The sequence below is a fragment of the Ahaetulla prasina genome, chromosome 2 (assembly GCF_028640845.1).
Source record: "Ahaetulla prasina isolate Xishuangbanna chromosome 2, ASM2864084v1, whole genome shotgun sequence".
Taxonomy (NCBI): domain Eukaryota; kingdom Metazoa; phylum Chordata; class Lepidosauria; order Squamata; family Colubridae; genus Ahaetulla; species Ahaetulla prasina.
The window spans coordinates 35,529,200-35,555,997 of NC_080540.1; the positions used below are offsets into that span (position 1 = coordinate 35,529,200).

Genomic DNA, 26,798 nt, shown 5'->3' on the forward strand with positions numbered 1-26,798 from the left:
CAGTTACTACTATTGAGCAAGGTACCACATATCCAGTACCTGTGCCTTTTGTTTTTTTGGCCTAAATGTAGAACCTTACTTTTTTCACTGTTGAATTAAACCAGGGTTTTGTAATAGGGATTTTAAACGGGGTTTTAATTGTATTTAAAAAAATTTAGGCCATTAATCGAATCAGTTTTTTATATAGTTTTTAATTTGTATTATATGTATTTTGTTTTTTACTGGCTGTGAACCGCCCTGAGTCCTTCGGGAGAAGGGTGGTATACAAATTTAATAAATAAATAAATAAATAATCTGATATTTCTCTGGAATACTATAGACATGGTAAATAGGAGAATGTTGTAGAGCAAGAACCTTAACACATCTTGTCCAATTTGAGGGAGCTTAACTGGTAACAGCTTCCCCAAGGTCTGATATGAAAACTTTTGTTAGCTTCTTCAATCAGATATTATGGCAGATGCATAAAAAGGGTTAGATTTGAGTACTGCGAATATATAAAGGTAAAGGTTTCTCAGTCAGTTGTGTCCGATTCTAGGACACGGTACTTAGAATAGAATAGAATAGAATAGAATAGAATAGAATAGAATAGAATAGAATAGAATAGAATAGAATAGAACAGAACAGAACAGAACAGAACAGAATAGAATAGAATTTTTTATTGGTCAAGTGTGATTGGACGCACAAGGAATTTGTCTCGTACATAAAATATACCTTCATCAAGGTGCAACACTTGCAACACTTAATGATAGTCATAGGCTACAATTAAGCAATCAGGAAACAATCAATTACAGTATAAATCGTAAGGATACAAGCAACAAAGTTACAGTCATAAGTGGAAGGAGATGGGTGATGGGAACGATGAGAAGATTAATAGTAGTGCAGTTTTAGGAAATAGCTTGACAGTGTTATAAATCTTTGTTACTTTGTTTATTATTCATACATTATCTTTATTTCTTCGCCAAGGAAGCCAGCCAATTGTCCGAAAACATTTTCTATGGTCATGTGGCCAGCATGGCTATATGCCAAAGGAACATTGTTACTTTTCCACTGAAGTGATACCTATTAATCTATTTGCATTTGCATGCTTTTGAACTGCTAGGTGGGTAGGAGCTGGAGCAAGTAATAGGAGCTCACATTGTGTATTGGCTCTCAAAACTGGGCTGTTAGCTCTCCAAGCTCAGGATCTTTAACCACTGAACCATCATGCCCCAATGTAGATTTTATACTTTTTAACAAACGTCCTTATCAGAATGTTCCTAATTTTCATGTTGCAACTGGAATCAAGAAGAGGGTCATAAATAGCCTTCAAAGATCAAAATTTCTCCAGTTATTTCTTTGTTCTTATTTAGAATAATATTTTGCAATTTCTGTCTTCAGCCTGGTATCCTCCAGAAGTATTGGACCATACCATAAAAAAGTATTTAAAGTCCTTTGTTCTGAAAGACGAGCACAACTCAAAACGTACTGATGATGTTTCCTCAAATGGTGATGAAACGTTTGCAGCCAAATTGCCAAGCTCAGAGCTCAAACCAACATATTGGACCATGTTGGTTGGGAATTATGAATCCAGACAGCTGGAGGATCCAGGTTTTAGAAACCTGAACGTTACTTGTGTTCAAAATATTTGGCTGAAGTAGGGGGTCCTGACTTCTGACCATACTTAGTTATGCTTCTGTCTTCCAGGAATATGCCTACTAAATAGTCCAAGTACAATCCAAGTAAAATAGTTGGATCAAGACCTAATTAAATACGTTTTCCTTCCTTTTTTGTGTTATAAAGTTTTTGCAGTGTCAGTGTTGATGCTAAAAGTGAAAGAGTTGTCAAGTGTTAAGTCTTGGGTATTAAGACATTTGCATTCATTTCATAGTGTAAGAAGTGAGTTACTGATTATTTTCATAGTTCAGCCAAACATTCCTCCAGAAATAAGTTGCTGTTCAGCTTTCAAAATTCAGTTCAAATGCAGGACGGAATTGGGAAGCGATAATAACCATTAGAGCATTCTGGAATGAACCCATGTTCATCATATTCCTAAATTGTTTTATTATCAGAAGCTATAATTTTTTTAAAAAAAAGGCTAAGCAGAACTGGAAAGATTTTTGGGAGTTGTATGAAATGCTTAAGGTAGCCAACTGCTGACTTACAGTTATTTGAGCATTAAGGCACACAGCTTCTTTGTTCCTGTGCTATTTAACAATCCCCATTGAGATTGTTAATAGAACAGTAGTTATTGCTTTCCTGATCTGGGCTTTCCATGCAAAGGAAACTGGCCAGAATCCATCTTCATCTGTCACTTAAAAACAGAGATTACCCACTTGTGATTTCAATATACTAGTGGCCTGGGAAGACAAAAAGCTGTATATTCCACTAGTTATCTCTTGACCAATTTTGTCAAGGAGTATCAATGTTCTAAAATATAGAAAAGATAATGCCCATTGATAAATAATGCTTCCCAAATTGTTGATCTTGACCTCATAGAGAATTAATCATCAATCATATCTACCTACAAACATATGTCTTTTTTTAACAGTGAAGAAGAATTCGCTGTTGGAGAACAATATTAAATTTGGATAGGGGTGTGCATTGTGACTCTCCTCCACATGCCAACTTGTGTGTGTGTGTGTGTGTGTGAATGTAAGAATGAAAGAATGTGTTAATCCAAAGACTTTCATGGGATTGGGACATTCAAGGCTTTTTTTTAAATCTCCTGTACTTTTAGATGTCAGCTCTGGAGGCCATCTTTTTCTTTGGATCTTCAGGGCTGCCACACTTTGGATCTTCAGGGCTGCCAGCTGTGGGAAACTGGGGGGGGGGGGGTTGCATAGAGCGGTGGAGATATTTAGCCTTTCTCTGAGAGTCAAAGACATTCGACCCTGCACCTGGAGTGGCGTGATAGGGAAGCATCTCCAGTTGGGATGGTGCAACAATTGAATGAATGAATGAATGAATGAATGAATGAATGAATGAATGAATGAATGAATGAATAATAAATAATTTAATTTCTATACCGCCCTTCTCCCGAAGGACTCAGGGCGGTTTACAGCCAGGTAAAAAACACAATAAAAACATACAACATACAGCTAAAAACCGATTTTAAAAAACCTATTCAATTTGGCCCATTAATTAAAATACACATTAAAACCATAAAAAGCCCCATTAAAATTACTAATAGTTTTTAATTTTATGTCAGTCCTGCATAGAAGAATAAGTACGTCTTCAGCTCGCAGCGGAAGGTCCGGAGGTCAGGGAGCTGTCGAAGTCCTGGGGGAAGCTCATTCTGGAGGGTAGGTGCCCCCACAGAGAAGGCTCTCCCCCTGGGGGTCGCCAGCCAACATTGTTTGGCTGATGGCACCCTGAGGAGACCCTCCCTATGGGAGCGCACGGGTTGATGGGAGGCAAACAGTGGCAGCAGGCGGTCCCGTAAATACCCCGGTCCTAAGCCATGGAGCGCTTTAAAGATGGTGACCAACACCTTGAATTGCACCCGGAAGACCACAGGCAGCCAGTGCAGCTTGTGCAGGAGAGGTGTTATATGGGAGCCACGAGTAGCTCCCTCTATCACCCGCACAGCTGCATTCTGGACCAGCTGGAGCCTTCGGGTGCTTTTCAAGGGGAGCCCCATGTAGAGAGCGTTACAGTAGTCCAGGCGAGAAGTGACGAGGGCATGAGTGACCGTGCATAAGGAATCCCAGTCTAGAAAGGGGCGCAACTGGCGGATTAGGCGAACCTGATAAAAAGCTCTCCTGGAGACGGTCATCAGATGTTCTTCAAAGGACAACCATCCATCCAGGAGAACACCTAAGTTGCAGACCCTCTCCATTGGGGCCAATGACTCGCCCCCAACAGTCAGCAGCGGCTGCAGCTGACTATACCGGGATGCCGGCATTCACAGCCACTCAGTCTTGGAGGGGTTGAGTTTAAGCCTGTTCTTCCCCATCCAGACCCGCACAGCCTGCAGACACTGGGACAACACTTCGACAACTTTGTTGGGGTGGTTAGGGGTGGAAATGTACAGCTGAGTATCATCAGCGTACAGCTGGTACCTCACCCCAAAAATTGGACCCTGCGATGGACATATGAGTGCAGGGGAAGGGACTTGAACTTTCTTTTGGGTGGGGAAAACCTGGAAGCTTTCAGATTCAGGTTTTCCCAGATGTGCCAATATGACATCTCTAATAAAATGGAACTTTGTCCAGGATGTGAGGGGTCTGTAAATATTTTCACAGCCCTCTTTGATTCGGGCAGTATACAGGTAGCAATTGTTTTTTAGGTGCAAAAGAGTCCAACTTCAATCCCTGGTATCTCAAACCAAGATCAAGAAAGACTCCTGTCTAAAACCCTAAAAAGTTGTGCCCAATTATAGACATTACTGAGATGATCAGACCAGTGCTCTGACCCTAGACTGCAGTTCCTGAGGTCTCATGAGAAGCCACACATCCTTGTGAGACTTTGCAATCACTTGCATTACTCATAGATAGATGTAGTACTACACCTAAAGGACTTCCTAAGGACCCAGGTTAAAGGTAGAAAAATTGAGAAAAATTATTTCAACCAGGATAAGAGAACAATTTAAGAAACACCATTTCAGTCAATAAACTCAGGTAATGAAGATTAGCCAAATGTATAGCTATCAACCAAAGATTTTAAAAAATAATAATCAAAGAAACATCTTACTTACCTAAAGTATTTTCAAGAACCCCTTTGAACTTAAAAATGCCTAATAGTCCCACTTGTCATTTTTTAAATTCTCACTTTTGATATCTTTTATACTAATATCCTTAAATATTTAGGTGGGTTTTTTTTACTTTATTTTTGTAAGTCTTCTTAATGGATATACTTTGTTCCCTTAAGCTAGTGTAGAAATACAGTAAAGAGTGGTTTGTCTTGATATGGTTTAACATTAAGATCCTGGAGCACAGGGGAACTGCCAGAGGACTGGAAAAGAGCTGATGTAGTTCCCATCTTCAAAAAAGGAAAAAAAACAGATCCAGGAAACTACAGACCTATCAGCCTGACCTCAATACTGGGGAAGATTCTGGAAAAGATAATCAAGCAACGAATCACCGAACACCTAGAAGCAAACAAAGTAATAACCAAAAGCCAACATGTGTTTGTCAAAAACAGATCATGCCAGACTAATTTTATTGCATTCTTTGACAAAGTGACAAAATTAGTGGACCGGAGGAATGCTGTCGATATAATTTACTTGGACTTCAGTAAAGCATTTGATAAAGTAGACCATAACCTACTACTAGATAAAGTAGAAAAATGTGGGTTAGACAGCATCACCACCAGATGGATTCGTAACTGGCTGACCAACCGCACTCAATGTGTAGTCCTCAACGGAACTACATCCACATGGAGGGAAGTATGCAGTGAAGTACCCCAAGGCTCTGTTTTAGGCCCAGTACTCTTCAATATCTTCATCAATGACTTGGATAAGGGGATAGATGGGGAACTCATCAAATTTGCAGATGACACCAAGCTGGCAGGAATAGCCAACACTCCAGAAGATAGGCTCAAGATACAGGAAGATCTTGACAGACTTGAAGATTGGGCGCTATCTAACAAAATGAAATTCAACAGTGAAAAAAGTAAGGTTCTACATTTAGGCCAAAAAAACAAAAGGCACAGGTACCGGATATGTGGTACTTTGCTCAATAGTAGTACCTGTGAGAGGGACCTTGGAGTCCTAGTGGACAACCATTTAGATATGAGCCAGCACTGTGCAGCAGCTGCCAAAAAAGCCAACACAGTTCTGGGCTGCATAAACAGAGGGATAGAATCAAGATCACGTGAAGTGTTAATATCACTTTATAATGCCTTGGTAAGGCCACACTTGGAATATTGCATTCAGTTTTGGTCACCACGATGTAAAAAAGATGTTGAGACTCTGGAAAGAGTGCAGAGAAGAGCAACAAAGATGATTAGGGGACTGGAGGCTAAAACATATGAAGAACGGTTGCAAGAACTCGGTATGCCTAGTTTAATGAAAAGAAGGACTAGGGGAGACATGATAGCAGTGTTCCAATATCTCAGGGGTTGCCACAAAGAAGAGGGAGTCAAACTATTCCCCAAAGCACCTGAGGGCAGGACAAAGAAGCAATGGGTGAAAACTAATCAAGGAGAGAAGCAACTTAGAACTAAGGAGAAATTTCCTGACAGTTAGAACTATCAATAAGTGGAACGACTTGCCTGCAGAAGTTGTGAATGCTCCAACACTGGAAATTTTTAAGAAAATGTTGGATAGCCATCTGTCTGAAATGGTGTAGGGTTTCCTGCCTGGGCAGGGGTTGGACTAGAAGACCTCCAAGGTCCCTTCCAACTCTGTTATTATTATTATTATTATATTAACAAGGAAATCATATGAGTTATTTATTTCCCACCTTTATTACTGTATCAACTCAAGGTGATGAACATTGAATATGTTCATCACTTTGAGTTGATACAGTAATAAAGATTTCTATTTTCCCTGCAACAACAACTCTCTGGAGTGGGTTGGGCTGAAAGAGCATTACTGGCCCAAAATTTCCCACTATGTACACTAGATTTAACAACCTTCTTGTATCTTTCTTTCCCATTTTTTTACATCTCCAAAGACTGGCTGGTAATATCATTAGTGTGGGCAAGGCCAATATATTTGGTTCGCTGTTTCCAGGAGGCAATTCATAGGGATGTTAAAGAATAAAGTTACTATATATATATTTTTTTATTTGCATTTATATCCCGCCCTTCTCTGAAGACTCAGGGCGGCTTACACTATGTTAGTAATAGTCTTCATCCTATTCGTATATTTATATACAAAGTCAGCTTATTGCCCTCAACAATCTGGGTCCTCATTTTACCTACCTTATAAAGGATGGAAGGCTGAGTCAACCTTGGGCCTGGTGGGACTAGAACCTGCAGTAATTGCAAGCAGCTGCTGTTAATAACAGACTGTCTTAACAGTCTGAGCCACCAGAGGCCCACAGACCTTTGCCAATATTTAAAATATAATTTACTCTTCTATTTTCCTATCTATTTTGTGCCTTATTTTATACACAAAATAAAAAATCATACCACTCCAAAACAGCACATTGGATGCTGAATTTTAACCGAATACTCAGGGAAAGGTACAAACTGCTCACCTTCATATATAGCATTTATACTTAAATACAAATGTACCACGATCTATGAATGATTAAAAACAAAAACCCTCTGTGGATCTGAAGTAAGCTCGTGAAAGCTGTGACATTTAATAAAATTTGTTAATCAGACAACATGCTGCCACGCTCTTGATTTTTCACCACAGTGGTCTAACGTGGCTCTCCTCCTACAAACTTAGTAACATTACATATTCTGCTGAAAGGTTTATTTTGCATTACTTAGCCAATGCAGTCTGTTTAGAAGAGGCGATCAAGAATTTGAGCATACATGCAGAAATGAGATTTAATTCTGTCAAAGAAGCTACCCTTTCTTCTCTGCTTCATTTTCTGCAATTGACTGTGGCTTCGCAGACACGTGCAATAAATTCCACCTAATTGATAACCAAAATTTAATCATCAGAGGAATCTTTGAGTTTGCATTCTAATATAGCTCTCCTTTGTCTAAATATGTTTCCCTTAGTTGGTAATTCATATTTTAGTTCACAGTGTTTAAAAATGGAAGGTGGGCAGAGCTGGATGAGATGTCGACTACGAATCTCAGTGTGTATTTAATATAAAAATCTTGCATTATTCATTTTCGCAATTTGAATAACTTTGAATTTAGCATTCCTGCTCATCTTTTCTTTGATGAACAATTAATTATTAAAATATAATACTGTCAGCATATGGTACAGGAAAAAAATCCTTGGAAACAGAAGATGAGATTCCCTCTCAGAGAACCGTAATGCATATTTGAATTGTACTTTACATAATGTATTGGCCCAGCATTTAAAAATACTCCTGCATGATTCTAATTTTTCTTTTAGAACATATGGAACTCATGCAAACAAAATGTTACAAGAAGTTAATGAGGATAACATATTTGAATGCAGCCTTAGGGAAACTGCGTTAGGGAAGTTCCATAGAACCATTTTTGTTGGCTTGTGTGTTTTTGATGACACACAGATTTATTGCTCACTGCAGAGCCGTCAACCAGCAGCCCTCAGGAAAGAGCTCCTAAAACAGAGATCAGATATTATATTACCCATCATTTGAAGTGAAATAATTTACTTCTAAAGATAATACTGTTAATCTGTAGCTAGAACATGCATAGCTACTAAGCTTGCCCAAGTTAAGACAGTCTTGTTGCATCTGTCATCTACTGCGGGCGGTGTAAATCAGTAGTGGGTCTTCCAAGGCTGCAGGCAACCATTTCCAACTTCCAATTTGCGATCGCTTCCTCATTCCCCAGCTGAGTTTGCCTTCCCTGCTGCCCAGATGGTTGCAGCTGAGGAACATCTTTGCTGGTGTCCCAAAGTGCACAAAGTTGAGGGGTCCTTGGTGCTCTCTGAGCTTGGTTGTATTTTATGCAGATGTTTCATTAGCCAAACTAGGTAATATCATCAGTGCTAGTAAGGACTGGGGTTTGTTCTCTGTTTATATTCTAGTGCAGGGCTCTCCAAACTTGGCAACGTTAAGACATGTGGGCTTCAAATCTTGGAAGTTGCCAAGTTTTATTTTTTATTTTATTTTACTTATTTGTCACAACATTATATATAAGCATAAGCACGACATAACTATATGAAATTGGATACAATCAAAGGGAACATTAGGACAGGAACGGTAGGCACGCTGGTGCTCTTATGCATGCCCCTTACAGACCTCTTAGGAATGGGGTGAGGTCAAAAGTAAATAGTCTTTGGTTAAAGCTTTGGGGAGTTTGGGAAGAGACTACAGAGTCAGGTAGTGCATTCCAGGCATTAACAACTCTGTTACTGAAGTCATATGTTCTGCAATCAAGATTGGAACGGTTCACATTAAGCTTAAATCTATTGTGTGCTCGTGTATTGTTGCAATTGAAGCTGAAGTAGTCTTCAACAGGAAGGACATTGTAACAGATGATTCTATGAGTTAAACTCAGGTCATGTCGAAGGCGGTGGAGTTCTAAATTTTCTAAACCCAGGATTTCAAGTCTGGTGGCATAAGGTATTTTGTTGTTAACAGAGGAGTGGAGAACTCTTCTTGTAAAATATTTCTGGACACTCTCAATCGTATTTATGTCAGAAATGAGGTGTGGGTTCCAGACAGGCAAGCTGTATTCAAGAATTGGTCTAGCAAATGTTTTATATGCTCCGGTTAGTAGTGTAGTGTTTCTGGAGAAGAAGCTACACAAGATTAAGTTTACAATTCTTAAAGCCTTTTTTGTGATGTAGTTGCAGTGGGCTTTGGCACTCAGATCATTTTATATGAAAACTCCAAGGTCTTTAACGGGGTGAGAGTCATCAACAAGGTAATGTCCATCGAGCTTGTACTTAGTGTTCTGATTCTTTTTTCCAACGTGTAAGACAGAAGAGCGTTTGCTGGTTGAGATTTGGAGTTGCCAAGTTTTAGACCATTCAGATACAAAGTCAAGGTCTTTTTGAAGGGTAGTTGTATTGTTGGTAGTGTTAAATAATTTAACAACATCAGCGAACACAATTACTTATAATATGGTCACAGAGGTTGTTAATGTATAATATGAAGAGTGTTGGTCCTAGAACGCTGCCTTGGGGGACACCGCTATTGACAGAAGCAGGATTTGATAGGGCACTGCCTATTTTGACCTTTTGTTGTCTGTTTGACAAGAACGCTGTTATCCAATTATGGGGGGGTCCGGAGATGCTGTAGGATTTTAGTTTTAGAAGTAGTTTGTCATGTACCACTGAGTCAAAAAGCTTTACAGAAGTCTATGTAAATTGCATCTATTGTTTTGCCCTGGTCAAGATTTGTAGTCCATCTGTTTTTGCAGTGAAGAAGTAAATTACAGGATAATTTTTTTCTGAAACCAAATTGTTTATTAGAGAGTAAGTTGTTTGTTTCTAGGTGGAGGGTGATGGATTGGTTGATGATTGATTCCATTACCTTGCAGGTGACGCAGCATAAAGAAATTGGTCTGTAATTTTCAACTAGGCTGGGGTCTCCTTTTTTGAAGACAGGGATGACCATGGCTAGTGACTATAGTTTGGGAAGGGAGCTGGTCCTGAAAGATTTTTCAAAGATTATGTTTAGGGGTTCTGCTATATTAGTGAAAATCTTTTTTAAGAAGTATGCACATAGACCATCAGGTCCAATAGATAGAGATGGTTTCAGTTTGCAAAGGGCCTTTTCAACATTATCTTCTGTGAAATCTATTTGAGTTAGGTCATTGTGATCATCGGTGGTACAACTGGGGAATGTTGGGTATGAGCCATTGATGATAACAAAAACTGAGCCAAAGAATGTGTTAAAGAGGATTGCTTTAACTGTTTCATCATTATATTCTTTACCGTTAGATCCTTTTAGGGGTGGGATGGATCTCGAGTCTTTAAGTTTGTTGTTCACAAAATTATAGAAAGCACGATTGGATTTTGTGCGCAGAAGGTCTTCTTCTTGTTTGATGTGGTAATTGATGCATTCAATCTTTATTTGGTTGCATATATTTTTGTAGCGGTTTCTGAAGTTGGCTACATAGCCAGTTTTGTCTTTTCGCAAGAGGGATTTTTTTTTGGATTGGAGCTTTTTTATTGATATGGGTAATTTGTTTTTTTCTGATTTTTGTAGTTGTTTGTGGTACGTATAGTTTAATGACTCTATTGACTTCAAGTAGGAAAACTCTATAGTGGTCTTCATCAGTAATACAGTTAGAGAATAGATTTTGCCAGTCAAGAGATGGAGACTCCTGTTCTAGTGGCTTGCCCTGTCAATGTTGGGTGGAAGATTGTAGTGCCCCGATGGCAGTTGGTTGGTCCATTGTTTACTATGCACAAAGCTGCATATGTCACAAGAAAAGCAGGCTTCAAGACAGTGGTGAAATATAAATTTTTTTATTACTGGTTCTGTGGGCGTGGCTTGGTGGGCATGGCAGGGGAAGGATACTGCAAAATTCCCATTCCCAGCCCACTCTGGGGCCAGCCAGAGGTGGTGTTTGCTAGTTCTCCGAACTGCTCAAAATTTCCACTACCAGTTCTCCAGAACCTGTCAGAACCTGCTGGATTTCACCCCTGCTTCAAGAACTCTCTCCATAAATATCTCAGAGGCATATTCGTACAAATACACTTATGTGCACTTTATATAATCCCAAAAAAATTACACAAGGGAAGACTGCTTGGTTAGGTATCCCAACCCCAAAGCATCTTGTTCCTGACACCTGTAATGAAGGAAGAGAAAGACTGAAGCAAGATATCAACTTTGTGAAACATGGAGTAAAAAAGGCTGCTGCTGAATAGCAGAACTGTATTTAAACTGCTCTAAGTAGCGAATTTAAATGTCAACTAAGTAGGGTGAAGACTATACGGGGCAGAATAGATGAAGCCAAATAAGCTCCACGAACATCAAGTTGAAATTTTATTTCTGAGCAAAGGAACACACAAAGGAGCATGTTTTGTGATTGATCGCAGATCTACAGTGAGGACTGGTACCAAGGTTAACTTGGGAGCAACTTTTTAATATGAACAGTAGAAGTTCTAAGTAAGTAAAGGTAGTCCTCAAGTTATAACCACAATTGGGATCAGCAGTTCCATTTAATAATAATAATAATAATATAATAATAATAATAATAATAATAATAATAATAATAATAATAATAATAATAATAATAATAATAATAATAATAATAATAACGGGCTCAAGGTTGACTCAGCCTTCCATCCTTCCGAGGTCAGTAAAATGAGGACCCAGATTGTTGGGGGCAACATGCTGACTCTTTAAACTGCTTAGAGAGGACTGTAAAGCCCTATAAAGCAGTATGTAAGTCTAAGTGCTATTGCTATCAAAGGCCAAGTACAAATGATGCACGCCAGAGGAGCCACAGGGCTCCAAGATGTGAAAATGGGACCCCTTGCCATCCTACTCCCTAATCTCGTCACTGCTACAGACACAATTGTTGAGTGGATGAATGTACATCTCAGAATCCAGAGTTCTTCCCATCACCACTGTGTGGCCTGGACTATCACACTTCCAAAAATGTGAACACACAGTTGCATGTTTAAGTCAAGTTAAGTTTCTGCATCTTTATATCTCTCCTAATCCAAGGGTGGTGGGGAAACAACACAAAACAAAAAAAGGAACTTTTTAATTGTGTGCACGGCTTGTTTCTCTTATGCCAAACTACCTGTTCTACTTTTTACACTTGAAGAAGATTAATAATAATAATAATAATAATAATAATAATAATAATATTTTAATTTGTATACCGCCCTTCTCCCGAAGGACTCAGGGCGGTGAACAGGCAGATAAAATATAAATACACACAGTAATTAAAAACATCCCTTAAAAAACTAATTCAAATGCCCAAAAATGTTAAAAAACGTAAAATAACAAAATTTTAAAAACCCATCCAATAAAAATAAAAATCAGGCTAGTCCAGCCATACGAAATAAATAAGTTTTAAGTTCGCGGCGAAAGGTCCTAAGGTCAGGTAATTGTCGAAGTCCGAGGGGAAGTTCGTTCCACAGGGTCGGAGCTCCCACAGAGAAGGCCCTCCCCCTGGGGGCCGCCAGTCGACACTGTTTGGCTGACGGCACCCTGAGGAGTCCCTCTCTGTGGGAGCGTACCGGACGATGGGAGATAGAAGCCGGCAGTAGGCGGTCCCGTAGATAGCCCGGTCATTTCTAAGCAAGGTGGTTGTTAAGTGAGTCAAGCCCAATTTTGCAACCTTTTTTTGCCATAGCTGTTAAGCAAATTGTTGCAGCTGTTAAGCGAATCATGCACTGATCACAAATTCAGCTTCCTCTGTTGACTTTGCTTGTTGGAAGCTAGTTGGGAAGGTTGCAAATGGTGATCACATGGCCCCAGAATTCTGCATCCATGATAAATACATGCTGGTTGCCAAGCCATTGTAACTTTGAATGGTTGTAAGTCAAGGACTATCTGTAATTAAGGAACATTGTCTCTGCTATTATTTTCATTGCCATGTATTTTGAGAGCCGATGTTGTTCTTCGATGGTTAGATGGCCTAGACACTGATATCTGAATATAGATCTTTTTCACGTTCATATTTTATTGTGTTCTTTTTAATCTTGGGGAAATGTCATTGCATACATTGCTATGTATGATATGCCATACGCTAAACAAATAAGTAAATCTGCTATTATCTTGGACTTCCCAGTTTTAGGCAAACCTTTACTTCTTTTCATGATACACAGCAGGTTCTTTAACCACAATAGGTTCTTTAGCAGGTTGATGCCAACAAAAATATTGACGTGCTCATGACTTGTGGAGAAATCATTGTGATTGTGGGGAAGCTTCTCCGTAACAAATGATTGAATATGGCCCTGAGTTACTGCCCCAGAAAGAAGCATAAGAGCTCCCTGCGGTGGACTAAAGACAATGCTGAGATGTGCAGTGAGCGGGAAAGAGACCAGGAAGAACATTTCAATAATTTAGACAGCACTGAGGAATGTTCGGAAAGCCCAACCGCTGCAACATGGCATTCCATGCGTGGCAGCTGTCAAGCCTTCTCTGAAGGATGCTTCATCTGTGGTCCAGTAAGAGCCCAGAGGAGATATGACAGCTGCCCTCAATTTTCATGCCCAATAGGTAACAATTTCTCACGTTGGCCATTTTGCATTGTTTACTCTCTGCCTCGTAGCCAGGATTAGATTCAGACATATGCCAACTGCACATTTCTGGTTTTATCCTCTCCTTTTATATTCTGAGTTTGGCAAGATTTGTAAGTCTCCCAATTAGCAGCTTATTTGGAAAATGAAATGAAGGATGAAAAGCACTTGTGCTGCATTTCACACATTGGCTAAGCAGAGCGAGTGCCTCTCGGTATAGAAGGGGGGGGGGAAAAATTAAAGGTGTGAAGTGCTGTGAGCCACGGGGGGAAAGCACAGTGTTTTTAGCTGAACTACCTGCATTACTTATACTTGGAAAGGTCTGAAGGTTTTGGGTTTTTTTTAAAAAAATGTAAGCCATAGCGTGAAAACCTGATGAAAAGATATATCACATTCTTAATATGCACTTTCCAATCGAATCGCCAGGCACGTAGCAATCCGAATTATTCTCCTTCTTAATGCAACGGTTGTGGTTTTAGTTATCGTTGTGCTTAATAACGTGGATGTAGACCTGTTCTCCGGGAATTAGTCTTAATTCTTTTTAAAGCCAGTGTAATAGAGGTTACTGTCAAATCATTTGCCAAGGAATTCCTAAAAGCACTGAATGAACATATGCTTTGTATTACCTTTTCTGAATGTAGCCATGTTTCCTGTATTCACAAAGACCGTACTCCTTTCCCCACCTCCCTTCTGGTTAGGAATATATCAGTCTGAAAATTACATTGCATAGAAGGTCAAGACAGATTGTGTTATTGCTCCTTATCCATACAAATTTACCAAATGTCTCAATAATAATAATATTTTTAAAAAAGATGTAGATAAGGCAACAGCACAAGGGAAATCAGCCTGCACAGCATGGAAGAAGTTCGTTGTTGGGACAGATTCTTTGTATAAAGCACTTAATAAGAACCTTGCTGTTACCTTTTTTATGGCAATAGTGTAGAATTTGGCCGGTTAATCATCAGAACTGCAGGGGATAATTGCAAAAGAACCAAAGATGTCTATCTTTGCCAGTGGCTTGTTCTCTCTAATTTTTTTGTTTTATTTCCCTGAAATGTAAATTTTAGAAATGGAAAGTAGAAATTTCTCAGAAAAGCCTTTATGTGAAAAGGAAAGTGTGCAATGTTTTTAGTCCATAACTGTATACAAGAGAAGGAGAAGGAATAAAATTGAAAAGCAATTAATTCCAAATGGGCTGCAATACATTACTGGTGAAATGGGTTTCATAATTTTATACATTTAAAGACATTGTTCTATTCTGTTGACCCACTGAATTGTTTTTAACCTACTTTATATCAATAGCTATGAGGGTGGGATACATTGAATAAAAGAAATTATATTAAAACAGAAGTAATTCAGAACCAGACATAAATTTCATCACCACAGAAGCAATTTTAACAAAGCAATGAATAAAAACTACTCAGTTTTCTTCAACATCCACCTCACCCCTCCTAAAAAATAGGGAAGACAAAGACATCCTCAGGTCAAGCTTGGTTTCCTTTGACATGTTCATATTGGTAGTGTATTTTTGGCAGCAATACAAAACTGATTCACAGTTCCTTCCATTCTTTTTTCCAGTTTCCTAGCAGGAAGCCTGAGGATTGCAGATGAGCAGGCAGAGTAGGAGGGTGGAGTTAAACATGCCATCAGTTTAGTGTCCTTGCATTGCCACAAGAGATTGAAGTCCAGCCCCGCCCCCTTGAATTCTGTTGACCTTATCTAGGACCAAATGATGACCATTCGTTGACTAGATTCTTGTGGATAGACTTCAATAAATCACTTATACTGCAATCTTATGAATGGTCCTGATTCTTCACCCCGACATGGATTTCCTAATCCATGTCCTGATGGTTTCGCATGGAAGTATTAACCAGGTCCCACTCTGCTTCACTGTTTGGAGATCAGGTTTGGCTAGGTACTGCCATCATGGAAAGCACGATCAGTCGCAATAATCAAAATGAGTCTCAACTCCATCTTTGTACTGACGTTGTATTCCTGTGAATGTGAATGGAAGCTCGGCCTGATATTCTACATATTAGAATGGTCTGGAGAATTTTTTTATTTTCAAAGCTCTGGCATGTATTTACAATGTTTGCAGCATCCCAGGGTCGTATATTTGCCATTTATAAGCTTCCAGCCAGCTTCCAGCAAGCAAAACATTGGAGGAAAAATTCAGGTCCAGTTCCAAGCCGGGAATAAAATGGAGGCTGATTGAAAAGAAAGATTCTGTTTATTGGTGAACAAAACTGGTACACACACACACAACGTGCAGTTCTGGGACAGCTGTCAAAATGAAAATGAGAGTAGGGTGGGTTTTTATACCTTTTTGATTTCTATGGGGTCATGTAGGGGTCATGGCTAGCTCTATAGGCAAAAGGGGAAATACAAATCCTAGGTGTTTGTCCAAGCTAATCTTCTCCTGCCTAATTGCTTATCTGGAGTTCTGTCTGACCCAGACTTTCTGAATGGATTACCAAATCTGCATTTCTAAAAGCTGGCCTCCTCAGTTTCTGCTTGGGGCAGAGAGATTGGGGCTGGTTTCTGCCTCCCTTAAGATTTTTTCTCATTTCTCCTTTAGGGCAAATATTCTATCCTACCTTTTTAATATTCCCCAAAATATTTCATTCTCTAGGAGGGTGGGTGGGTGCTGGCATTCTACAAAAGTCAATGGGGAAAGCTGTATTCACTTAAAGACTGCAGGATTCCCTTAGCCACTGCAGTGATTTGCTTAACAATCATGGCAAAATATCATCATAAAATTGGGCATGACTCACTTAACAATTGTCTTGCTTAACAACTGAAATTCTGGCCTCAATTGTGGTTATAAGTTGAAGACTACCTTTAAATTTAATAAACTAAATGGAGGTGGCCAGAGAAAAAAGACTCAGAACTGGAATTTTCAGGCAAAACATATAAATACTATTAGGTTCTTAAATGCTAGAAATGACTCTCTGCTTTCAGGAGACCTCTAATCCGGTAATAAAATATTTTATCTAAATCTAATTCAGATTTCCTTTGATGGTTCCAAATTTGAGAGCACCTAGCTGATCACTATTTGGACATTATATGGACAAATGTGTTCTGATAGAATAATCAAAACACATCTACAGTAATATGCAGCCTTCACTAAGCCTCTATTCCTGCTCATATTCCTATGTTTTGTGCAAGATTTACAATGACTCAAGCAGCTTTGCTTTTCACTCAAACCAAGTGGATCCCTGTCCAATTTAATCTATTTGGCCTTGTATGTGCAGTTATTACAACAGCAGTAGGTGTGGATGCTCCCATTGTACCATCCTCTATCACCAAATGATGCAAAGCACAATGCCATGTGAGAGTGTTGCCTAATGATAGCAATTCCAGTATTCTTGGGTTGCCATTGTAACCCAAGGCCTATGGAGGTTGTTCAGTGAATACCACATGATTGCAGCGTCCAGCTTCCTGCTAACTTCTCCACTGACTTTACTTATGGCAAACCCATGGGAATGTCACCAAGTGCAAACATGTGACCATCAGTCTTGCGTTGCAATGACCAGAACTCTGAAGCCCAGTTGTATATTCAGCATCTATACTATATACTCATTTGGGAACTGAGCAAGAACAGGTAGAAGCCTATACGCAAGAATCTAGTTAACTAATGGTTGGCACTAAATTGAAGCTTGATTAAAATTAAATGAATTCAAGAGGAATTGGACTTAGAGAATTTGTGAGAATAGAGTAGAGTAGAGTAGTAGAGTGGAAGGGAAGGGGAGAGGAGAGGAGAAGAGAAGAGAAGAGAAGAGAAGAGAAGAGAAGAGAAGAGAAGAGAAGAGAAGAGAAGAGAAGAGAAGAGTTGGAAGGAACTTTGGTCTAACCCCCTGTTCAGGCAGGAAACCCTATACCATTTCAGACAAATGATTGTCCAATCTCTTCTTAAAAATTTCCAGTTTTTAAGAAGAGATTGGAGCATTGGAACTTCTGGAAGCAAGTTGTTCCACTGATTAATTATTCTACTGTAATTAGTGGGAAATTTCTTCTTAGTTCTAGGTTGTTTCTCTCCTTGATTGGTTTCTATCCATTGCTTCTTGTCCTGCCCTCAGGTGCTTTGGAGACCAGCTTGACTCCCTCTTCTTTGTGGCAGCCCCTGAGAAATCAGAACACTACTATTATGTTACCCGTAGTCCTTCTTTTCAGTAAACTAATCATATTTGTTGCTCTTCTCTGCACTCTTTCTAGAGTCTCCACATCTTTTTTTACATCGTGGCGACCAACACTGGATACACTATTCCAAGTGTGGCCTTACCAAGAACTAAATGTCTCCAGGCTGATTCCACCCCCAGGTGCTGTCTGTCCTTCTCCTTACTGGTTACCCCAGATGAATTAGGACAAAGCACACTTATAATGGATTTTAAAATTTGCAATTCAAACAGGCTGGTGTCTTCTTTATCGCAATTAGGGAGAGTCAACATAACACCCTTGTTGTCAAAATAGGCATTGGGGGCAGTTTTATGGACCACATACTGTTCAAACATTATAGCAATTCCTAGTTTTTTCCAACTGTAAACAATATTTGAAAATTCACTGACAGACTTGCCAAAAGATTTATGTGTGTGGCCATCAACAGTTTTCAAGGGCTTGTCGATACCTGTCACATTTCAAATGCTTTGCCTGAAATTGCAACAGAAGAGTAATATTGCTAAATAAGCATACTGTATTAGAATTTGTTAAAACAGAATGTATATATTACACTAATTATATGCTCTTGAAATATGCCATTGGCTTGGACCACTGACATGCAGTGCATTCCCGATATGGAAATACTATTCCACAGCTGAACAAACGGCTCTTCTCTGGTTTGAATAATATAAATCATATTTGTCACAAGTTTTAACTGTTAGCCTAAGTTGAAAGATTTGACCTGTATTGGAGAAAGAAACCTGATCTGAATACTGGCTCAGTATGGATTTGTGGATCTGCTCTTTGAGTCTTTTAAAAATTTAACAATATTGTCTGATCCTTACATGTCTATGGAGGTCATGGTTGCCCCAAAGGTGCTTTTTCAAAAGGCAACTGGACTTTCTGGTTTTTCTTTAAAGACATTTCACTTCTCATCCAAGAAGCTTCTTCAGCTGAAGAAGTTTCTTGGATGAGAGCGAAACGTCTGTTGGTGATATATAACACTGGATTGTTCATTACCCATTTTATTGGATGGAGAGGCCTGTAAGTTTTTAAAAAAGTTATGTCAGTGCAAAAATGCTCTAGGCCAAGGGTGTCAAACTCACATCACCATGGTGACATCACAGGATGTATCCGGACTTTTTCCCCTTGGCTAAACTGGGCGTGGGTGTAGCCAGCATATGATGCATCCAGCCCGGGAGCGGGCAGTTTGACAGCCCTGCTCTAGGCTGTTAGGGAAGGTTCATTCAAGATACTTTTGATACGCTGTCTTCATAAGACCAAGAAAAGGTAAAGATTGCAGTTAACAATGGATGCTGTTGCTACATAAATGTAAAGATCTAGAGGTAGTCCTTGACTTACGATCACAATTCAGCCCAACATTTCTGCTGCTAAGCAGAACATTTGTTAAGTGAGTTTGGCCCCATTTCACAACCTTTCTTGCTGCAGTTTTCAAATGAATCACTGCAGTTGTTAGTAGTATGGTTAAGTGAATCTGATTTCCCCACTGACATTGCTTGTCAGAAGGTCGCAAACGTTTATCATGTGACCATGGGGATGCTACAACTGTCGTGTGAAAAAGGATCAGAAGTCACTTTTTTCAGTGCCATTGTAACTCTGAATGGTCACGAAGCAAATGGTTGTAAGTCAAGGACAACATGCTAGCAGAAAATCGATGCTTTGGTGCTCATAAAATAGATGTGGACCCCTCTTGCAATGTCCATTGCTTTGTCTTTTATATGTTTACAGAAAAAGAGACCTTCTTGGATCCTTTTGTGTTAAGGGATCTCCTGCCAGCATCTTTGGGGAGTTACTATCGGTATGCAGGGTCACTGACTACACCTCCATGTAGTGAAATTGTGGAATGGATTGTTTTCCGAATGCCTGTCCCCATCTCTTATCGGCAGGTAGGTTGGTATCATAAACAGTTTGCCTGATTCATTATTTTCTTAGTTTTGTTTTTTTTTTCTTTTTAACTTAATCTATTTTTCCTCACAGATATGTTAGACTTCAAGCCCCTTCCCTCCATCCAACATGGCCACCAGGATTATAGGAACTGAAGTCCCACACATCTGGAGTGTTCTGGATTGTAAAGGTCTAGTGGTTGAGGCATTAGGTTAGGAAGCAAGAGACCATGAGTTCTAGTCCTAACTTAGCCATGAAAGCCATCTGGGTGACCTTGGGCCAGTCACTCTCTCTCAGCCCAACTCACTTCACAGGGTTGTTGTTGGATGGAAAATAGGACGAGGAAGGTGTCTTGGATATGTTCACCACTTTCAGTTATTTCTAAAAAATAATAAAGGCGAGATGCAAATAGATAAAATAAATAAAATATGCTGTAACCAGATTTCATCTCTTTTCCTTGGGCGAGTGGAAAAGACCTTTCTCCATCCCACAAAAAAACCCAACAAAATATATTCTTGATAGAAAAGGAAGCAATCTGATTTTCTTTTATTGTTCTCTGAAGCTCAACATCAGCCACTCCACACCAGAAGATAATAGAATGCGACATCTTATTTCCTTTTAAATGATTTTAGCTATTACTATTCCGTTCAGATATATTTAAACCACGGTATAAATATTTACAGAGAATTCTTCATTCTTTTCCCATCTTCACATTTCTGTTCGAAAATTGTGCTAAGTCATTTTATGCGTGTACAGACACAGATTTGATAGATTTGAAATAATTGTGCAGAGAAAGTAATGCTTTTATGCTAATATATCGTCTTTGTCTATTTTTAGAATACCATGAAACTTGCATTGTGATGGCTCTGAAAAGGGCATACAGATCCTTACAAGGGTGTCATAGGAGGTCTTACTATAGAACACACAAAATAATACAAGGCAACAAGTGATAATTTCAATCAGAGGAGGTCCAATGCAGATAATATTTAACTGTTTAACAATTAAGAATAGAATAGAATAGAATTTAATTGGCCAAGTGTGATTGGACACACAAGGAATTTGTCTTGGTTCATATGCTCTCAGTGTACATAAAAGAATTAAATAGGCAATGGCATTTAAATTCTTTGTTTTCGAAAATTTTCTTTGTTGTCACTTGTCCTGCCTCTTTTAATTGCCAGTGTAAATACGTTTCATTGCAACAAAGGCCTCTTGGAAGACATTAATTGCTCATGGAAAAGTCACCAACTTACATGAATGAATGAATATAAATATTTAATAACCCACACAATAGAAGCAATTCAAAGCATCAAGCTGTCACTCATCCCACTAGTTCTCAATCAAGAGGTCACACCAAATACATAGGTCTTTCTTGACTTGTTCTTTCCTGTTTTCTCTCTCCAGTGAAATCAAACAGTAGATTAAATCAAATCCACATATTTCACTGTTTGTTCCTGGAATTCACAGTTACAGCAACGGCACTTAGACTTATGTACCACCCCACAGTTCTTTTCAGCATTCTCTACTTTGCAGAGTCAACATATTGCACCCAGCAATCTGGGTCTTCATTTTACTGACCTCGGAAGGATGGAAAGCTGAGTCAACCTTGAGCCAGTCAGGATCAAATGCTTGGCAGTGGGCAGAGTTAGCCTGCATACTGCATTCTAACTACTGCGCCACCAGCAAGATTATGGTTCAAATATTATATGAAATGGGATGCCTTTATGTTATTTTAATAGTGTCAAATAAGTATTATTACTGGCAGGTTAATCAATCTACTGCAGGTTTGAAGGTTTTAATTGCAGGATATGGCCCATAATGTACCATACTGATCCAGTATGGGTCAGTAAATGGTTATTTTTCAATTTCTCAGTCTAGGGCAGAGAGAGATTTGGTCCCAAGTTACCCTGCTGATCCCCTTGCATAAGAGAGAACAAGAATCTGGGTCTCTGCTCATAATCCAGGACCTTAACCACTGGATCACATTGGCTTTTTAAATGCCCCCAATTGCCTGATATAATAGTTTCACCAGTGCGGTGAAAATCACAAATCACAAATCACCTGTGGCCTAGTAGATCTCTCTAGCAACACTTGCTAAATCAACTCAATTAAACTTTAGAAAGACAGAGATGGTAGAACATTGATAGCAAATGATAGCAAACTCGCCAAGTTTTCTCTCTCTGTGTGTATGGATGTGTGCACAATGGTGTGCTCAAAATTAAAATTAGTGTAAATTAATGAAATATCTCTAATTGTAATTTCCTTAATAACTGTTTCCTTGTGCAGCTTTAAAAGTTAACATTTGTTCACGCTCCTGGGTCTATGTGCTGGCTTTTGTAGGCTACCTGGGCCTAAGATTGTGCATCTTTGCTATAAAAATACATCTACAGTGTCTTTTTGCCTTATTTCTGTTTAACAAAAGGTTCTCTTCTCTTCACTTTGACTGTTGTGCTGAAGGTCTCTTTTAAATGATATTTTGAATCCAATTCCTTAAATGATAATTTGAATTAAATTCTTATAAGGATGGGGTTGGATTATCTCATAGGCTGTGTTATAGCTAGAATATATCTACATTACCAAGGTACTTAAGTTAAGGTAAGGAGATTCATCTGCTTGGCATAAAGTCATTTGGGATTCCTGTTGTATAAGAACATTATCCAAAGGAGAAATATTGTTTAAGAAAGCAAGAAAAAAATGGAAAAAAGGGAGACATGGTTCATCCCTTGTGAAATAGGATGGCATACTTCAGTTGCCCTCTGTCTGTTAGGCTCCTTTTCATTTTAGAAATTATATTTTTACAAAACATTTCTATTTCTGTGACTGCAGCCAAAATGTCAGCATTTTTATAGAAAGTATTTTACAAAGTGGAGTGTGCCAATCTGAACATGCATTTGATGTGCCAATTTTTTTAAAATGCAGCCTACTTGCTAGTTTTTGGACCGCAGCCTTCATTCCAGCAAATGTTAAATACTCCTGGCTGAAAATAAGAGGAAGCTTGAGAGACAAAAGTTCTATTTTTACTCCAGTTGTGGCTTCTGTTTCCAGACAAAACTTAGGCAGGTAGATTTCTTTCCCAGCCTTTCTTTTTTTGCACATTTTTGTCATTTAGTGTGTTTCTCGACCTTGGCAACTTTCAACTATATGGACATCAACTCCATGCTGGCTAGAGAAATCTGGGGCATTGAAATCCATACATCCTAAAATTGCCAAGGTTGAGAAATGCTGAGTTAGAGCATTGGCAACTACCTTGGTTTTTTTACAATATGGATAGCCTGCAACACCCTGGGTATGGAATCTGCTGAAAGAATATGGAATGTCCATACGCTGAACTGTGATTGATGTTACTCTGGAATGACTGTGTATCCCTCTTTGGCAGAGTAATAGTAATAGTAAAACAAAAACACAACACAACATAAAATAAAACAGAGACAAAGAGCAATACATATATACCGGTATACCTATAAGCCACTATACTGAGGAGAAGCTAGGAAATAATCTTTTCCTTGACTCTCTTTGACATTAACTTTCTAGACTGTGTTCCCGGCTGCCTGGCAGAATCGCAATGAGGCTAGATAAGGCTGCTGGCAGGGAATTCAGTGGGCAGACGTTTTCCTGTTTGATTTATCAGTCTTGGCATCAGTACTTCCTGCCATTTTGTGTTATTATCAGCTGCCCACATTTCACCACATTGTTTTTCTAATTAATGTCTTTTTTTTCCCCTCCTCCTTCTCCTCCTTTCACCTTATCCTGACTGTGGCTTTCAGCTGGAAGCCTTCTATTCCATATTTACCACGGAACAGCAAGATCATGTCAAATCTGTGGAATACCTACGAAATAACTTCCGGCCTCAGCAGAGCCTGAACAACAGGATTATTTCCAAGTCGGCTGTGAAGGATGCTTGGAACCAACTTTCAACCAGCATGTTCGAAAATCCATTGGGCACTGAAGCCTCCAAAGGTAGAGTGGCTTTGTCCATTGAGGATCATGGGAAGCATCATCCTTTTAGGGCAAGGATGGGGAACAATGGCCCATTGATGACAGGCTGGCTCGGGAATTCTGGGAGTTGAAGTTCACAAATCACATAGGGGTCATCGTTCCCCACCTCTGCTTTAGGATTTGTCTGGTTGTTTATGTACATAGAGTGATCAGGGAGCATGGCCAGGAAGGACCAGTTAATCATTAGGCTTTTGATTGATATACTTTGTTTTCAACATATTTGACATCTCTCAAATAGCACTGCTCAGGAATCTTGGTACTACAAGTATCTTGTTTAGCCACTGTCTCATTTAGCGACCATTTGCAGTTACAATGGAAAAGTAACTTTGCAACCAACCCTCACACCTACAACCTTTGCAGGTCTGTAAAACAAAAGAAAAGCTGAAGTAAGACCGTAAACGCAATCAAGATTTTGCTTAGTGACTGATTCGTTTAATCACCAAGTTGCCAGTCCCAATTGGCACTAAATGTTCTGTCTCCATCCTCACTTTGGAGTAACGAGCTGGCCTACAGCCAGTGGTTAAACAGCTCCTATCAGTCCTGGCCGAGAAAACGCAGCTGCCTGCCAAAAAGTTCAAACAGATTAAGACTTCAGCTCACTTCGACACAGTTCAGCTAATTTGCTTCCCACAGAAGTGAGAGCAGTCCCAAAGCTCCTTATATATCCTGTGGGGAGGGGCTCCTGCCCCACCCTTCCCTTTGATGACGCCGCCTCTCTAATCTTCTGAAGCACAGGTCGGTCCAGGCTTGATTAGTATGGTTATCAGCTGCGTCTGTAGGCGTAGCCTGAGGAAGGGAGGAATCAGGGGATGTCGGCCTCATTACGTCCTCCGACTGGCCTGGTTCTGGCTGCTGGAGCCAGGCCAAAGGAATCAGTGCTCCTGAGGTAAGCCTTACCTGAGGTAAGCCTTACCGACTCAGAGTCACTTTTGGGCATGGGGCCAGGTTCGGGGGCTGGAACCACAACACTAAATAAGGACCGATACATACAGATGAACTAGTAATAAATCACACGGGGGATTCACACACACACAGGTCATGCTTTTCGCAATGAACCACTCCTCTTCCCGTGCTTGTGTACAGGGTTTTTTTTTTTGGTTTTTTTTTGGACGTTATATAAAGTTGATGCTTCGATGGTTCAGATGGGAAAAAAATACAACAAGGAAAAAAAAGAAAAGCAAAGTTGCTGTTCTTGAGACAGTTTCTGTTTTCTTGCTACCAATCACCTTGTTGTCATTGCAGACTTTTTTTTTTGCCAGAGGGCAAAAGGAGGCCAGGCACTTTTGTAAAAATATTGAGAAACAGAATGTTTAGACCAAGGTACTTTTCTCTTAAAGTCACCTTTTAATTTTACTATGTTTCAGTGATGCTGTTGCATTAATCTGCCTCTGCTCTCTCTAGGAGGCCTTTTGACTGCAACAAAACTGCTAGAAAGACATGAATCCCCCTCCCCCCTTTAATCAATTCCCGAATTCTAGATATAGAATGAGCTCCTTAGCTGCTTTTTCAGCTAAACTGGGCCCCAAAGTAACTATTAAAAACCTGGAAATACTCCAATCTGTGTTGCTCGGGTGGGTTGGCTCAGTATAGGCATTATTAAAGGCATTATTGTTACATCTGCAAGTTAGTCTAGGTAAGGACAGCAAAGGGGAGTGGTTACTTTAGGTTACCTTAACAGAATCTTGCAAGACTTGAAAAGGCAGGTAGTCCTCAACTTACAACCACAATTTAGCCCCAAATTTCTGTTGCTAAGCAGGACAATTGTTAAGTGAGTGCTGCCCTATTTTACGACCTTTCTTGCCACACTTGTTAAGTTAGTAACATGGTTAAGTGAATCTGGCTCACCATTGACTTTGCCCATCAGAAGGTGGTAAAAAGTGATCACATGACCCCAGGATGCTACAACCATCATAAATACATTCCAGTTATTTTTTTTAATTTGCATTTATATCCCGCCCTTCTCCGAAGACTCAGGGCGGCTTACACTATGTCAAGCAATAGTCTTCATCCTATTTGTATATTATATACAAAGTCAACTTGTATTGCCCCCCCAACAATCTGGGTCCTCATTTTACCTACCTTATAAAGGATGGAAGGCTGAGTCAACCTTGGGCCTGGTGGGGCTTGAACCTGCAGTAATTGCAAGCAGCTGCTGTTAATAACAGACTGTCTTACCAGTCTGAGCCACAGAGGCCCAGTTGACAAACTTTGATCATGTGACCATGGAGAGGCTGCAATTGTCATAAATGTGAAAACTCGTCATAAGTCAGTGCCATTGTAACTTGAAACAGTCACTAAACAAATGTTGTAAGTCAATGATTATCTGCATTTCCTCTGCACCAGAGGCACATTCTATTCTGTTCTGTTCTGTTGTCGTTAGTTGTGAAGTCGTGTCCAACCCATCGCGACCCCATGGACAACGTTCCTCCAGGCCTTCCTGTCTTCTACCATGCTCTGGAGTCCATTTAAGCTCATGCCTACGGCTTCAATGACTCCATCCAGCCACCTCGTTCTCTGCCATACCGTTCTTCTTTTGCCCTCAATCTTTCCCAGCATTAGACTTTCCTCCAGTGAGTCCTTCCTTCTCATTAGGTGGCCAAAGTATTTGAGTTTCATCTTCTTAATCTGGCCTTAAAGAGCAGTCAGGGTTGATCTCCTCTAGGACTGATCAGTTTGATCGCCTTGCAGTCCAAGGGACTTGCAGGAGTCTTCTCCAGCATCATAGTTCAAAGGCCTCAATTCTATTCTATTCTATTTTATTCTACTCTACTCTACTCTACGTTACTCATCTCATGTAGGTTGTGGATGCCCCATTTCCCCCAATGAACCAAAAAAGAGAGGCATTCTCTAAGATTTGTTTTGATTGCCATGAGCACCAGCACGTATGCAAATGCATATAAACAATTGCTTTGGGAGAAGCCATTGCGATGAAAAGCAAACTAAAGATTATTGTTAATAAAAAAAAAAAGACACTTCTCAGGCCCCTTAATGACAGCGTGATGATGGAAGATTGGAATGGGCTTTGTAACCTCATCAGGAAACATGGATA

The 26,798-nt window shown here is 39.6% G+C and overlaps 1 protein-coding gene across 4 annotated transcripts in view; it reads left to right on the plus strand.

Annotated features, from left to right (window-relative positions):
• PTPRG (protein tyrosine phosphatase receptor type G) overlaps positions 1-26,798 on the plus strand; it is a 783,870-nt gene that overhangs the window by 613,053 nt on the left and 144,019 nt on the right. For all 4 annotated transcript variants that reach the window (XM_058166065.1, XM_058166066.1, XM_058166067.1 and 1 more), the window contains 2 exons: positions 19,601-19,758; positions 23,518-23,710. In XM_058166065.1, coding sequence (XP_058022048.1) covers positions 19,601-19,758; positions 23,518-23,710 — 351 coding nt within the window. The remainder of the gene's footprint in view (positions 1-19,600; positions 19,759-23,517; positions 23,711-26,798) is intronic.